Source organism: Bos mutus, chromosome 23 (assembly GCF_027580195.1).
Source record: "Bos mutus isolate GX-2022 chromosome 23, NWIPB_WYAK_1.1, whole genome shotgun sequence".
Lineage (NCBI taxonomy): Eukaryota > Metazoa > Chordata > Mammalia > Artiodactyla > Bovidae > Bos > Bos mutus.
In genome coordinates, this window is record NC_091639.1 from 24405440 (window position 1) to 24422229 (window position 16790).

At 42.6% G+C, this 16790-nt stretch overlaps 1 protein-coding gene across 1 annotated transcript; it reads right to left on the bottom strand.

Moving 5' to 3' along the window:
- Positions 1 to 1867: 1867 nt before the first annotated feature.
- Positions 1868 to 16549, bottom strand: LOC102271676 (DLA class II histocompatibility antigen, DR-1 beta chain-like). Its single transcript, XM_070360924.1, is given in 7 exon segments — positions 1868 to 3293; positions 3605 to 3628; positions 4069 to 4179; positions 5998 to 6279; positions 8321 to 8590; positions 16460 to 16531; positions 16534 to 16549. Coding segments are annotated over 7 exon segments (789 nt in total). The 3' UTR covers positions 1868 to 3279.
- Between the last annotated feature and the right edge of the window lie 241 nt (positions 16550 to 16790).

The following is a 16790-nucleotide window of genomic DNA, read 5'->3' on the forward strand; positions in this document are numbered from 1 at the left end:
TCTGGACTAGCAAATAATAGGGCTTCCAAGGTGGCACAGTGCTAAAGAATCTGCCTGCCAATGCAGGAGATGCAAGAGATGGATGTTCGATCTCTTAATCCTCCTCAAGAAGATCCCCTAGAGTAGGAAATGGCAACCGACTCCAGTACTCTTGCTTGGAAAATTCCATGGACAGAGGAGCCTGGTGGGCTAGAATCCCTGGGGTCGCAAGGAGTCAGACATGACTGAGCAACTGAGCACACACTCATAACAAATAATAAGTCAATACAAAAAAGTGCTTGGTAAAATAGATGTATAATAGATTTTAGCATTTTAAGAAGTGAGTAATTCCTGATTACATGTCCTTTAAAAAAACAATTCCCCGAAAAATATAGTTTTCCTCATAAAATTAAGAGCCAGCATATATTCTAAAATCAAACAAATAATCCTCCTGCTTATTTGCTTTTGAGGTGGAACGAAGTGGCTTATGGCTGGTACTTAAGTCTCAGTGCTAAAAAAAAAATCCCTGAAATGACACTGTTATTTAAATACCTATCATCCTTCATGAGGCAGTTACAAAAATACAATCGAATAGTACCAGACACTGTATTTCCATGCTGTAAAATCATCCTCCTTACCTCATGGACCATTTCTTTCTCTTAAAAGAGAAAGATGATTTTAAACCTCTCCTTCCCTTGTGTATCAGAGGAGGCAGGCCCATGTCACAAAGGGTGAAACGTGATTTATGTGAACTGCCGTCGTCATCCATGATCCTCCTAATGTGTGAGGAAGTGGGTCTGCTGGGAACACTAAGGGAAAAGTTCGGTTGCTTCTCATAAAACCACATGAGAAGCAACAGTTCTCTTTTCCTGCCTTTCAGATCATTGGTGATGCCATTGGCCTGATAAATTGACCAACTCTGGAAATTCCCTACCTTGGTCTATCCGTTATGTGAGATAATAAAGAAAAGTAAAGCTAATTAGATTGGATTCTTCTGTTACTAGTAGCAGAAAGTGTCTTCATAGATATATTCATACTATAGACCTCAGTTCTACCTTGTAATTTCACACCACAGGTCTCAAACAAAATGAAACACTTATTTATTCAAATCAGAGAATAAAATGACAGTAAAGTTGCAACCTTGGGATCAAATACAACTTATCCCAACTGTATGCACATGGCAGACATGATCTGTCAAATCTCTACAGGATGATAACCTGTTTCACATAAATAACACATACTATAATTAACATACGCAAAAACAAACTTTGAATTTGCTTGAAAATAATAGATGTGCAGGACTGTGAAGAATTCAACAATTACTTTGTAATAAACTTCTGAATTCTATTACCTACTGTTTCAATTCAGTTTGCATTTGAAATTGACTCTTCAGATGGATGGGCTTCCCTGATGGCTCAATGAGTAAAGAACCCGCCTGCAAGGCAGGAGACGCAGGAGACGTGGGTTTAATCCCTGGATCGAGAAGATCTGCTGGAGGAGGAAATGGCAACCCGCTCCAGTATTCTTGCCTGGAAAACATGGACAGAGGAGCCTGGCAGGCTACAGTCCATGGGGTCACAAAGAGTTGGACACGAGTGAGCATGCACATTGACTTCATAGGAAATACAATAGCAGAACCCACCAACTTTGTCAGCAATTTAATTGCCTAAGCCTGAGCTAGGAGAAAGGTCTTAATTCCTTCTATCATAGTGGTTTCTTGAGCTAGGAGAAATCACCATGGTTTCTGAGCCTATCCAACTCTTTTATGTTATTAAAGTCTTTGGAACTTAAAACTATATACTTACTTACCATTATAGTTCAACAATCGTTTATGCAAGGGTCAAAAAATTTTTGATTTACTTTTCTAGCTTGTTTTCTATCATGGTCAAATTTGTTTGAATCATTCCAGTTTGCTTTTAGTTTTTAAGCATCACTTTGTTAATCTTTTAATTTAAAATTATTTTTATTACATAGAATATTTGAACGTTCCTCTAGTTAAAACTATTAAATGAAATAAATTCAAAAAAGTCTGACTTTCATATTTGTCCCCTTTAATCTATTCTCTCATTTGCCCAAAAGATAACAATTTTTTAAAAATAGTTCTGCCATTGTTTCTATTTACAAATGTAAGTAGATGATAGATAGATATTCTCCTCCTCTATCTTAGTTTTGAAAATGTTATAGACTGTACAAATCTAAACCTACTGAAAGTACATTTTGGGGATTATTCTAGAGTAGAAAATCTCATTTTTCTTCCAGTTGTAGGATATTTTTTTGTTTGGATGAACATCCCTGTATTCATAAATTTTCCTTTGTTTTTCAGAATTGTTTCTGATTTCTGCTAAGATAAGATCCATACTGGATTTTCCTGTAACAGACAGTAGTTTATCACACACTCTGGGGGGACTCAGAAATGCATATTTTCCACTAGAGTTGTGGCTTTGTCTTAGTGGCCTTCTGAAACCTACTTATGGGGAAGAATACACCCCAGCCACAGCATCAGCCTGTCACTGATGTTTATCTTAGAGACAGAAAAAGATTTAAATATTGAAGCCCACTATTAGTCTAATTAAAGAGGAGTTCAAGGAGTGAACTAACCCAGGATTAGATACTTTGTTTTAAAATCATGGCAAAGGAGAAAAAAAAAAAAAAAAACAGGAATATACATTTTGTAACTTTTAAATAATAGCAGATTACTATAAAGTGTGTTTATCTTTGAGGTTGCAAAGATGTAGGAAACCACCATGATAGAGGGAATTAAGGCCTTTCATCTAGCCCTGGAAAACATGCCTGACGACAGAATGTAGAAAACTCAAGGAAAAAACAGGGAAGGGAGCAAGGAAACCTCCAGATCCACAAATGACCAAATTTAGGAATATATAAGAAATAATAACCATTATTGTTTTATGATGCCACCCTCCACTTCTGTTTTCTTTCTACTTCTTTCCTTGAAACTGTATAAAGCAGATGATTGCCAGTCCATATTTATTTGAGATAAAAAGTTATATAATAATATGGACAGAAGATCCGAGGCACAGGAGGCACTAAAGGTTGAAAACAAAGGGGACCAGGAAAGAATGAAGATAAGGTATGGTGATCAATACTGAGAACGTCCAGGTCAAACATGGGGGCCAAGGAAACCAGCAAGAAGGACATTTTCTGCAGGGTCACTCAACCAGGAGCAATCGAGATCCTGAGAAGCACTCTTGTTGTGGAGGAATAGGAGCCAAGCAGGAGACCTTTTCAGGCCGTGAAGAAGCTGGGACAGAAGGTTCTTCTTTGAGTGTTACCATCTTCACTTCAGCTCAGGGGTCCTTCAGGAAGCAGAGGACAGTGTCATTTCCAGTCTTACTTTACAAGCAGCACTTCCCCTTGTCTCTGCCTCTCAGAGCCTTCTGTTAAAGCATTGCAGTAAGAAGGGGAAATTTTCTTAAGTCTCCTTGGCCCAAAGCCACTTTACAGTTCAAACCTTCTGTTTAGTGGACAGAAGAAGCTTCAGTGTAAACTGCATGATCAGAAGTCAGATCCACAGTCTTTCTCATTATTTCTGTCTCCTGTCTTGTCCCCTCTACCATCTGCTCTAGGAGACTAAATATGATTCTAAAAGAGAGTTAAGAAGCATTACCTATAGGCTGAAGTGCAGGGTGTCCTGGAAAAGAGGAAGAAAGACATATAGTTAAAAGATGGAGGTAAATCCACCCCCAAACACAATGTTCCCAGACCCAGAGCACTCTCCTAAGATTTCTCTCACACCACAGCCCACATCACTGGATGCCAGGATAGAGAGAAACTGAAGCTTCTCTCACACAAACCCATTGTAATTTCATCAGCCTTAGTGTCTCTTCCCGCATTTGCCCCAGGATCTCCACCCCAAATTTCATGTGTGTTAACCATTTCTGATTGTTATAGGCCATCACCTTTCATGTTTCAACCATGGCTAATCATGGACTGTCAGTGTCTGGATTTTCAGGAAATTTGAGGTAACTAGGTAATGACAGACTTTGTACAGGGTCACGAACCACCCGAGCAAAGTCACATTTCTTCTCCCAAAAGCCTGCGAGGAATATCATCTGCCAACTGGTTCCTCACCTTTCTTACTCCTGAGGTGGATGAACAGTCCCACGCCAAGGAAGAGCAGACCCAGAACAAAGCCTCCAATTCCACTCATCAGCTTCCTCTGAGCAGAGTCAGACTGTGCTCCTGAGAAAAGAAGCTAATTTTAGTCATTTTTATCCCAAATACAACTTCTCTATTTCAATCTCTAAGACTGAGAATTTTTTAATGTATTTTTTTTTTTTAGTTGAAGGATAATTGCTTTACAGAATTGTGATGGTTTCTGCCAAATGTCAACATGAATCAGCCAAGGTATACATATGTCCCCTCCCCCTTGAACCTCCGGCCCATCTCCCTCCCCATCCCACCTCTCTAGGTTACAGAGCCCCTGTTTGAGTTCCCTGAGTCATACAGGTATCTGTTTTACATATGGTGATGTAAGTTTCCATGTTACGCTCTCCATACAACTCACTCTCTCCTTCCTTTCCCCGTCCCGTGTGCATATAAGTCTGTTCTCTATGTGTGTATCTCTACTGCTGCCCTGCAGAAACTTTCATCAGTACCATCTGTCTAGATTGCATATATATGTGTTAGTGCATGATATTTATCTTTCTCTTTCTTACCTACTTCACTCTGTATACTAGGTTCTTGGTTCATCCACCTCATTAGAACTGACTCAAATGTGTCCCTTTATATGATTAAGTTTCTGCCAAATGTCAATTTGTATATACGTACATTGTATATAGGTACCATTCATTTTATCCATTCATCTGTTGATGGACATCTAGGTTGTTTCCATGTTCTAGCTATTGTAAATAGTGCTGCAATGAACATTGGGGTACATGTGTCTTTAATTTTGGTTTCTTCAGGGTATATGCCTAGTAGTGGGATTGCTGGGTCATAGGGTGATTTTATTCTTAGTTTTTTAAGGAATCTCCATACCACCTTCCAGAGTGGCTGCATAAGATTGAGAAATTTTTATTAAACTTTTTATTTTGTATTGGAGTATGGCCAATTAACAATATTGTGACAGTTTCAGGCAGACAGCAAAGGAACTAAGCCAGACATATACATGTATCCATTCTCCCCCAAGGGAGAAGGAAATGACTCCCCATTCCAGTATTCTTATCCGGGAAATCCCATGGATGGAGGAGCCTGGTGGGCTACAGTCCATGGGGTCACAAAGAGTTGAACATGACTTAGCGACTAAACAATAACAATTCTCCCCTAAACTCCCCTCCCATCCAGGCTGCTACATAACATTGGGCAGACCTATTATAAGACAGAGAGTTTTGAGAAGAAGGAAAGAAGGCTGCCCTGGAAGAACCAGAATAACTGGCAATTCCTACAAAAATTTGTCTTAAAAATCACACAGAGTAGCTTCAAGATTCAGGCACTGAACTCATTTAAACATTGCAGTCCTGATATAAGGCCACAGGACTTCAATATTTAGTAGGTGAGGAACCTGGGACGGAATGAGGTTAATTAGCTTGTGTGTGGTGACAGAGCCAATAAAGGGCATAGCTGAGGTTGAACTCCACTCACGTCAGGAAGGTTTGTACGCTGTAAAGGATGCACCTTTTCTCAGATCACAGTGAACAACTCAGAGCAACAGTGTCGGAAGTACAAGCCCAGCTGGAGGCAGGGGACTAGTGCCCAGGTCACAGGGTGACCGTGACTTGAGATTTCATGGAGGCTCAGACCAGGGATACCTCTTTTCTCCTTGTCAGGAAGAAATGCCTCCCCAGGGGGTGTAGGTATTTGGAGAAACTATGCCAAGATATCCGTAAAGTATCAGAGGATTTCTATCACAGGATAAAGGACTCCCCAATAACCTCAGCTGAAGGACAGGAGAATAAGGAGCAAATGAACACATGTTGTAGGGAGAGGAGACACCTGAAATTCAGGGGAAAGCAAGCCCCCTCCACGGTGGGTGAGGGACATATGAGATAGAGAGCTTCTCACTCCATTCCACTGTGAGAGGGCTCGTCCAGCTGGGGTGCTCCACTTGGCAGGTGTAGACCTCTCCACTCTGAGGAACTGTTTCAAGCATCACCATGGTCTGGAAGGTCCAGTCTCCATTCTGGATCAGGCCTGTGGAGATCACCCCAGCCTCCTCTTCATGGCCGTTCCGGAACCACCTGACTTCAATGTGGCCTGGGTAGAAACTGTTCACAGAGCAGACCAGGAGGTTGTGGTGCTGCAGGGGCTGGGTCTTTGCAGGATACACAGTCACTGTAGGCTCCACTGGGAGAGAAAAAGTGGAGGGAATCAGTGAGCAAGACAAAGTGAGTCTCCTTGATTGGCTGCCTTTCTAAACCAATCACCAGAGCAGACTGCAGTCTCAGGTAGGCCAGACAGGCCATTTGGCCCAACTTTAGGAGCTAGTACTGTGAGCCTTGACTTTAATTCTTACAGCACTGGCCCATTACATTTAAAAGATGTTGAAAAAATATGTGTATGTGTGTTTCATAGCATGAAAAATAATTCATTGTTGAACTGAAGCATTTACAAATCTTTCAAGGCATACAGTGTACTGATTTCTGAAGCCAGACAGACTGGATTCACATCCAGGCTCTTCCTCTTAGTGACTGGGAGAATTTTTACATTTCCACGTGCCTCAGCTTTCTATCTATAAAAGGGTATTATTATCCTAATTTACCTCTCAGCACTATGTGAGGATTATTCCATGTAAAGTATGTAAAACAATAACTGGAACTTAGTCTTCAATATATGTTAGCTATTGTTATCCTTGTTTAACTGAAGAGAAAATATGAATCAAAGTGTCGATAAATTAGGGAACAGCAGTGGGGTAGGTGTGGATATAGAACATGACATCCTGGGAAAGCTGTCTCCAGGCACTCACACCTTAGAACATCTCAGAATGGTTCCACCCTGGGAAGAAGGAAAGACACGGGTGATTCTCTAAGTCTATGAGTTGAATCCCAAGAAAAACTTGAGTCCTGAAGGAGAGGTAAAGCAGGAAGGAAAGTCACTAATTAAAAAGAAAAAATTCTTTGACTTTCCTGGTGGTCCAGAGGTTAAGAATCCACCTGCCAATCCACCCACTGGTTCAGGGGACGCAAGTTCAGTTCCTGATCTGGGAAGATCTCACATGCTCCAAGGAAACTAAACCCGTGCCACAACTACTGAGCCCACATGCTGCAACTGCTGAAGCTCCCACACCCTAGAGCCCATGCTCTGCAACAAGAGAACCCACTGCAGTGAGAAGCCCATGCACTGCAACCAGAAAGCAGTCTTTGCTCGCTGCAACTAGAGAAAGCCTGCACGCAGAAAGGAAAACCCAGCACAGTCAAAAATTAATTAATCTTAAAAGAGTACAAAACTTAAAATTTCTTATAATTGTATAACCCCAGAACCAGCTCCAATCTGGCCCTATTCTGTTTCAAGCAAGATACTGAGTTGCTTTTCAGAGACGAAAGAACAAAACCATGAGTCGTGCAGCTGAAGCACGAGCAAAGGTGAAAATCTGGACCCAGAACCAGTTTCTCCCTGACCACAGAAGCAAAAGATGCAGATGTGAAGCAAAGGGTCCATCATCCAGGAAGATGTGCTGAAGCTCCTGTACCACAGCTGACCATGAATGTCCAAGTTCCACAGCCCTTTGTTGGGTAGCACAATCACAGACACCTCAATGCCCTCTTCTCCTCTCTAACCACCTAGAGGGTTAGTCACTCAGTCACGTTCAACTTTTTGCGACCCCATGGACTGTAGCCCGCCAGGCTTCTCTGTCCATGGAATTCTACAGGCAAGAATACTTGAGTGGGTAGCCATTCTCTTCTCCAGGGGATCTTCCCCAGCCAGGGATCAAACTCAGGTCTCCTGCACTGTGGGCAGATTCTTTATGTCTGAGCGGCCAGGAAAGCCTAACCGCCCCTCCCAGTCAGTATTCCTCCATATCCCCTTCCCCTTTCTGCCACCTCACCTCTCCCACAGTCTGCCACCATCTTTCCTTCCTGCATCCGTCCTCCATACCTCTTACCCTCTCCGGTCCTCTCAGACCCCCAGCCCCTTCCCCCGCCACATGCTCTCTCCCCTCTCACAATCACACACTGTCTCCCCGACAGCATGTGAGACTCCCAGTCTCATCTTCTCACAGCAACTTTCCTAACTTGAACTTGCTCACAATCCAACACTCACCTGGACGTAGCCTCTGTCTCTGTCCTCCTGTCCTCTGTCTCTCTGTCTCTCTCTCACACACACATTCCTGCACACGTGCACGCACACACACACAACCTCCCCGAGGCCACCCACTGGCCTCGCTCACCTCGGCGCTGCCTCAGGAAGCTACCAATGCCCTGGTAGTTGGATCTGCACAACGTGTCCACCTTGGCCCGCATCTGCTCCATGAAGTCCTTTTGCTGGTTCCAGTACTCGGCGTCCAGCCTCCCCAGCTCCGTCAGGGCCGTGAACTCCCCCACATCGCTGTCAAAATGCACATCCTCCTGCGTGTTGTAGATGTATCTGGCAAAGAACCGCATCCGCTCCAACCCGTTGGAGAAACGACACTCACCCTTAAACTGATGGATGAAATGAGCTGTGAAGACGTGAAAGATCTGATCACTGGGCGGGCTCCTGGAAATGACTGACTGCAACGCCCACCAATGGGAGAGGGAGAAGGGGGTCGCTAGGAGAGAAGGGAGCACTAGGAACTCCTTCATTGGCTCCACTGGCACCCCAAATTACCAGCACTCATGGTTCATCTTTCATCTGCAGGATCAATCCAGACCATGGTGGTCGGGGAAGGCCCCTCTGATTCTAAGCCATGTGGGATGCAGTCAGCTCTGCACTTGGCTGGAGACCTCCAAGCCTGAGCTGGGCCAGGATTTACCCCATCGCTTCCACCTCCTGAATGCTTTCACCAGAAAAACACTCACTGCTCCTTCCTCTCATCCCACAGCCCTTCATCAGTTCCTGAAACACTTCCTTACCTGGTGCTGACCTTGTGCCAGGCCTGTGCTGCTGCCCCTGGGAATCCAAAGAAGGAAAAACAGACCTCTCCCCTACCTTATCTAGGAGTATAACATTTAGTGAGACTGATGGACGAAACCCAACCACGCAAGAGTTAATTACACAAGAGTCAGAAATATCAGAAGAAAAGTTAGGAGTTCAGAAGAGAGAATAATTACATTAGGGTGGCAGAGAAGTTGTCTCAAATGATATTTAAGACGTGACATGACACAAATTTGTAAATCAACTATGAAAGTGAAAGTCACTCAGTCGTGTCCAACTCTTTGCAACCCCAAGGACTGTAGCCTAACCTCTTTCGGAATATAAAAACAAACATTTGATACAATGTGTGTGAGCTCAGTCATTTCAGTCCTATCCTGTTCTTTGTGATTCTATGGACTGTAGCCCACCAGGCTCCTCTGTCCATGGAATTCTCTAGGCAAGAATATTGGAATGGGTAGTCGTTCCCTTCTCCAGGAGATCTTCCCAACCTAGGGATCGAACCCAGGTCTCCCACATTACAGACAGATTCTTCACCAGCTGAACCACCGGGGAAGTTCATAATCAACTATACTTCAGTTTTTTGTTTTTTGTTTTTTAAAGATGTGACATGAAAGGTTAGCTTTAGATGGCTGAAGACAAGAAGTGTGTGTATGTCTGGGAGAAAAAGGAGGCATGTTTCAGGTAAAGGTAGTAGCATGTGTAAAGGCTTGAAAGAGATGATGAATTTCTGCAGGAATCCAGAGGAAAACTTCTCACTTGCACAGAGAGTGAGGAAGCAGGGTGAAATTTTTCACTAGAAAAATCACAGAAGCCAGTTCTTAAAAGTCTTATAGTTGATGTTAGGGTTTTGAATTTATGATAAATGGGAAACTTTTGAAGAGTTTTAAGGAAATTAAAACCATGATCCCAGTATACTTCTACCTTTCCTTTTTGGAATTTCCAAATCCGGATAGCTCGAAAAACCAATTTATTTTTTAAATTTGGTGACAGAACTCTTTTCAAATTTGACCTGATTAGGTAAGAGATCAAATATGTCTCTTAGGTGAGGGTGGCTATTCTAAACATTGTAGGCTGTCTACCAGCATCTCTGGCCTCTACTCACTTGATGTCAGAAGAAACCCTCAGTGTAATAACCAAAAATGGCTCTCAGTTCAGTTCAGTCACTAGTCAGGTCCGACTCTTTGTGATGCCATGGACTGCCCCACACCAGGCCTTCCTGTCCATCACCAACTCCTGGAACTTGCTCAAACTCATGTCCATCAAGTCAGTGATGCCATCCAACCATCTCATCCTTTGTCATCCCCTTCTTCTCCTGCCTTCGATCTTTCCCAGCATCAGGGTGTTTTCAAATGAGTCAGTTCTTCCCATTAGGTGGCCAAAGGATTGGAGTTTCAGCTTCAGGATCAGCCCTTCCAATGAATATTCAGGACTGATATCCATTAGGATGGACTGGTTGGACCTCCGTGCAGTCCAAGGGACTCTCAAGAGTCTTCTCCAACATCAATTCTTAGGCATCAATTCTTAGGCACTCAGCTTTCTTTATAGTCCAACTCTCACATCCATACATGACTACTGGAAAAACCATAGCTTTGACTAGATGGACCTTTGTCAGCACAGTAATGTCTCTGCTATTTAATATACTGTCTATGTTGGTTGGAACTTTTCTTCCAAGGAGCAAGCATCTTGTAATTTCATGGCTGCAGTCACCATCTGCAGTGATTTTGGAGCCCCCAAAAATAAAGTCTGCCACTGTTTCCCCATCTATTTGCCATGAAGTGATGGGACCAAATGCCATGATCTTCATTTTATGAATGTTGCTGCTCCTGCTGCTAAGTCGTTTCAGTCATGTCTGACTCTACAGGACCCCATAGATGGCACCTACCAGGCTCCCCCATCCCTGGGATTCTCCAGGCAAGAACACTGGAGTGAGTTGCCATTTCCTTCTCTGAATGTTGAATTTTAAGCTAACTTTTTCACTCTCCTCTTTCACTTTCATCAAAAGGCTCTTTCTTTACTTTTTCTTCACTTTCTGCCATAAAGGGTGGTGTCATCTGCATATCTGAGGTTATTGATATTTCTCCCAGCAATCTTGATTCCAGACTGTGCTTCATCCAGCCCAGCATTTCACATGATGTACTCTGCATATAACTTAAATAAGTAGGGTGACAATATACAGCCTTGATGTACTCCTTTCCTGATTTGGAACCAGTCTGTTGTTCCACGTCCAGTTCTAACTGTGGCTTCTTGACCTGTATACAGGTTTCTCAGGAGGCAGGTCAGGTGGTCTGATATTCCCATCTCTTTCAGAATTTTCCACAGTTTGTTGTGATTCACACTGTCAAAGGCTTTGGCATAGTCAATAAAGCAGATGTTTTTCTGGAACTCTCTTGCTTTTTTGATGATCCAACGAATGTTGACAATTTGATCTCTGGTTCCTCTGCCTTTTCTAAACCCAGCTTAAACATCTGGAACTACACAGTTCATGTACTGTTGAAGCCTGGCTTGGAGAATTGTGAGCATTACTTTGCTGGTATGTGAGATGAGTGCAGTTGTGCAGTAGTTTGAACATTCTTTGGCATTAGCTTTCTTTGGGATTGGAATGAAAACTGACCTTTTCCAGTCCTATGGCCACTGCTGAGTTTTCCCAATATGCTGGCATATTGAGTGCAGCACTTTCATAGCATCATCTTTTAGGATTTGAAATAGCTCAACTGGAATTCCATCACCTCCACTAGCTTTGTTTGTAGTGATGCTTCCTAAGGCCCACTTGACTTCACATTCCAGGATGTCGGGATCTAGGTGAGTGATCATTACCATCATGGTTATCTGGGTCATGAAGATCTTTTTTGTATAGTTCTGTGTATTCTTGCCACCTCTTCTTAATATCTCCTGCTTCTGCTTCTGGCTCTAGATATTGCCAAATACTCGGGGTCAAGGAGTTGGGGGAATGTTGGTGATCTGTCACTGGATGAGTTCAACTAGTATAAATCATCTGAAAATATGTGGTCAATAGCCACGGTTAATTTTGGAGTACTGAGAATTACATTAAAAGTTTTGCCAATATTTTATCTGTTGAAAATCTTGTTCCTATATGAAATTTCTGTTTTTAAAGAATCCACTCCCAATGAAGAGATATTTTTCCAGCAAAATAAATTTGAGTATGACTTACTTATTTCTTTGCCTCACCAGCCAATTAAAAAGACATGTAATTTATGCTTCACATCATCTTCCTTCTTAATTTCCCTGCCACTTGTCCACTACTTATCTATATTAGTAAACTACAACTACAGATATTTCAGTCCTATTCAAAGCCCCAGATAACTCATTTCTAACTTTGCCTGCTACACCCAATAATACCAGTATTATTGGTATTAATAATATTGAATTACTAGCCTTGGCCAGATGTACACTCTCAATAATACCCTCAGTATCATCTCACATGCTAGCAAGGTGCTTAAAATTAATAGGCTTCTGTATTGAACTTAACTTTCAGATGTTCTGGATTTATCAAAAAGAGAAGAGAGTTCAAGAGAGTTCAGAAAAACATCTATTTCTGCTTTATTGACTATGCCAAAGCCTTTGACTGTGTGGATCACAACAAACTGTGGAAAATTCTGAAAGAGATGGGAATACCAGACCACCTGACCTGCCTCTTGAGAAACATCTATGCAGGTCAAGAAGCCACAGTTAGAACTGGACATGGAACAACAGACTGGTTCCAAATAGGAAAAGGAGTACGTCAAGGCTGTATATTGTCACCCTGCTTATTTAACTTATATGCAGAGTACATCTTGAGAAACCCTGGACTGGAAGAAGCACAAGCTGGAATCAACATTGCCAGGAGAAATATCAATAACCTCAGATATGCAGGTGACACCACCCTTATGGCAGAAAGTGAAGAGGAACTAAAAAGCCTCTTGATGAAAGTGAAAGTGGAGAGTGAAAAAGTTGGCTTAAAGCTCAACATTCAGAAAACGAAGATCATGGCATCTGGTCCCATCAGTTCATGGCAAATAGATGGGGAAACAGTGGAAACAATGGCTGACTTTATTTTTCTGGGCTCCAAAATCACTGCAGATGGTGATTGCAGCCATGAAATTAAAAGACAGCTACTCCTTGGAAGGAAAGTTATGACCAACCTAGACAGCATATTAAAAAGCAGAGACATTAATTTTTCAACAAAGGTTTGTCTAGCCAAGGCTATGGTTTTTCCAGTGGTCATGTATGGATGTGAGAGTGGGACTGTGAAGAAAGCTGAGCACCGAAGAATTGATGCTTTTGAACTGTGTTGTTGGAGAAGACTCTTGAGAGTCCTTTGGACTGCAAGGAGATCCAAGCAGTCCATCCTAAAGGAGATCAATCCTGGGTGTTCATTGGAAGGACTGATGTTGAAGATGAAACTCCAATACTTTGGCCACCTCATGCGAAGAGTTGACTCATTTGAAAAGACCCTGATGCTGGGAAAGATTGAGGGCAGGAGGAGAAGTGGATGACAGAGGATGAGATGGTTGGATGGCATCACCAACTCAATGGACATGGGTTTAGGTAGACTCCAGGAGTTGGTGATAGACAGGGAGGCCTGGCATGCTACGGTTCATGGGGTTCGCAAAGAGTCGGACACGACTGAGCGACTGACCTGAACTGAACCCTTAGAAAAGGAGAAGGTTAGAAAAAATAACATTCTCATATAGACAGCTTATAGAAAAAGAACAGGACCCCAGACTTTGAATACAGGCCTTCACTTAGAAATGATGGCAGAGAGGAGTGTTCTCTGGGTCAGACTAGGTCCACTTACTATTCAGGAATTCTCTAATACCTTCTTGTCACATGACAAAGTTTGAAAAGAGCAAGTCACACAACAATCTCCCCAAATCTGTTCACTTTATCTTTACTATGTCTTTGTCACCACCACTCTAAATGAAGCCACAGTATACCTGCCCTGTAGAATTCTGCCATGTTCTTAAATGGTGTCCTCCACTCCACTTGTGAACCTCTGGAGTCCAGTCTCCACGTGGTAGCTAGATTATTTTTTAAAATAAACAAACTGACTCTCCTTATAATCTATCAGTAGTTTCACATATCTCCATAAATAAAAGTCAAAGTTTGGACCATGGGGGCTTTTCTGGTGGCTCAGTGGTGAAGAATTTGCCTGTCAATGCAGGAGACATGGGTTCAATCCCTGATCAGGGGATCCCACGTGTTGTGGAGCAATGAAGCCCGTGCGCCACAACTATTGAGCCTGTCCTCCAGAGCCCAGAAGCCACAACTACTGAAACCCGTTTGCCCTAGAGCCTGCGCTCGGCAACAGGAAAACCCACAGCAATGAGCAGCCTGTGCACCACAGCTGGAGAAAAGCGTGCTCGGCAACAAAGACCCAGCATAGCCAAAGATAAATACATGAATAAATTTTTTTAAAGTTCTCATCACAACCACCAGAGCCTAATATGATTTGGCTCCTAGTTTCCTCTCCAATCTCATCTTATTTCACTGTCCAACCAGCTTGCTTTGCTTCAGCCGCTCTAATCTTCATTCTGTCCCTTAAACACAGCAAACACCTTCTCACATTTCAGCCTCTCCTCTGCTCCATCTCCCTGGGGCACTTGTCCCTTAAGATCCCTCACGTGTCTGGCTTCTTCTCATCGTTTATGTCTCAGTTGACTGTCACCTTCTCAGGGAGAGCTTCCTAGACACTTGAACTGAAGTCAGGTGAATACAGTTCTCTCTGTTCTACAACCCTGAAGTGTTCTTTCAGCACATTTATTGCTCTCTGAAATGATTTTCCCTGTTAAGTGTTTACTGAGTTGTCTTCCTCTCCCACCATTAGGTAAGCTGATGACTGCAAGGGACTTTCCTAAGTTACTGAAATAGAATTCTCTGAGCCAAGAACAGAACCCAGTATATAATAGTTGCTCAGAAAAAGACATTTGAGTTCAAAATGAATACACCCAGTGTTCTGGAAATGGGTCTTTGTGTGACTCCTGGAAGGCAAGAAAGAGCTCAGCTCTAAAACTCTTTTATTCTGTAGGCATATGATATCCTTTCCATTTCCTGTGAGGAATTCAGGCAAACTTCCTTTTGCTCCTCCTACTAGTTGGAAGAAACATTCACAAGAGAGGAAAAGGTGATTTTAAGATTCAGGGAAACTTTCATTAAGTTTCATCTCATCCAATTGATCTGTTATAGTGCTGAGGGTTTGTGCAAACTTTTTCTCTAATGGGGATTTTTTCTAATGGTCATGGCATAGCTTGAGGAAAGAATAGGGAAGAACCAGAAAGGAGAGGACACCAAACATGACTAATTAAGGAAATTAAATGGCATTATTAGTGAACCTATGAAGTTTGGGGCCAATATCTGATAGGCCAATGAGTTCCCTTGACTTACTTCTTGACTTTCAACCCAGTAGGATGGAAACAACCTCACATTCTCAGGACTCTTCTCAGAGTTTATGGTTTGCCATATGAAAATGCTGATATTTGACTACTTGTAACTTACAAAAACAGAATTTCCTGTAATTTATCCTTTACTAGCTGAATCCCTTTGCATGTGCTCAGACCAGAGAATGGGGAGATAGAGGAGAAACTAATCATGTAGAAAGATTCAAAATAGATTTATAAAGAACACTAACCTGTATCAGGTTTTCAGAAGATGCCATAAATTCTTTAAGGCACTAAAGAACACCCTATGGATGCTCCTTATCTACAGAGTCATTCCAAGTAGTTAAAGATCCCTGGTTTAGCTCCAGGATGCTTTACCCAGGAGAAAGAGAGAAAATTAACGCCAACTTCTGTCAGAGAAGCTCCAGGGCAGGGATATAGGCATTTTAAACATTGTGGTTCAGGGAGATAGGAAAAGATATAGTGAGGGGTGTCCTTTGATACATTCTCACATATTGGGGAGAGACAGCAACATCATAGACTCTGTTAAGGACAAACATAGCATCTTCCTAGGAGAGACTGTTCTAATTCCACGAGAGTCCCTGTAAATTTTCAGAGAAAGTTTTCTTTTTTCTGATATGTGTGTTGAGTGTGTGCTCTTTCGTGTCCAACTCTTTGTGATACCATGGACTGTAGCTCACCAGGGTCCTCTGTCCGTGGAATTCTCCAGGCAAGAATACTGGAGTGGATTGCCATTTCCTCCTCCAGGGTATCTTTGCGACTCAATCCTCTTAAGATCCTTAGAGGAATGGGTTGTAAGACTAGAGAGGTTTTATTGGAGGAGAATTGAGAAGACTTATCCCATGTATATGGAGTTACCTTAAGCAGCATTCAGAAGGCAGGCATCCAAGGCCCTTTTCTTGTGGAAGGAACGAAGGCTCCATGTGATAAGGACTGGTGATGACTGAAGAGAATGTCACAGTTTTTTAAGAGATGTAGTCTGGACATAGAGACAATGGTAACTCCCTTTCTTCTCCCACCCATAATAGCTCACCCTCCCCTCAAAGGTGTGCACTTACGTTGGGTTTCCCTGGCCCAAGAGAAGGGAAGGCTGAGCACCATCAGTAGCACTGCCAAAGCTGCCATCCAGTGAACCACAGACACATCATACAGGAGAACACAGAGCGTGAGGGAGCAGCTGAGAGTTACTCAGTGAGGACTAGGACCCTCTTCAACCCACGTGGCCAAACAATACTAACCAATGAACTCTTTCTTCCTGGATTGGGTGATCTCAGTGTTAGAAAAACCAATCAGCATCAGAGGTGGATAGCATCATCATTTGCTGGTCAGAGATTCAGTAGGAAGGTCCTCTTCTGAAACTTAGAATTCTCTCCATTAAAAAGATTATTT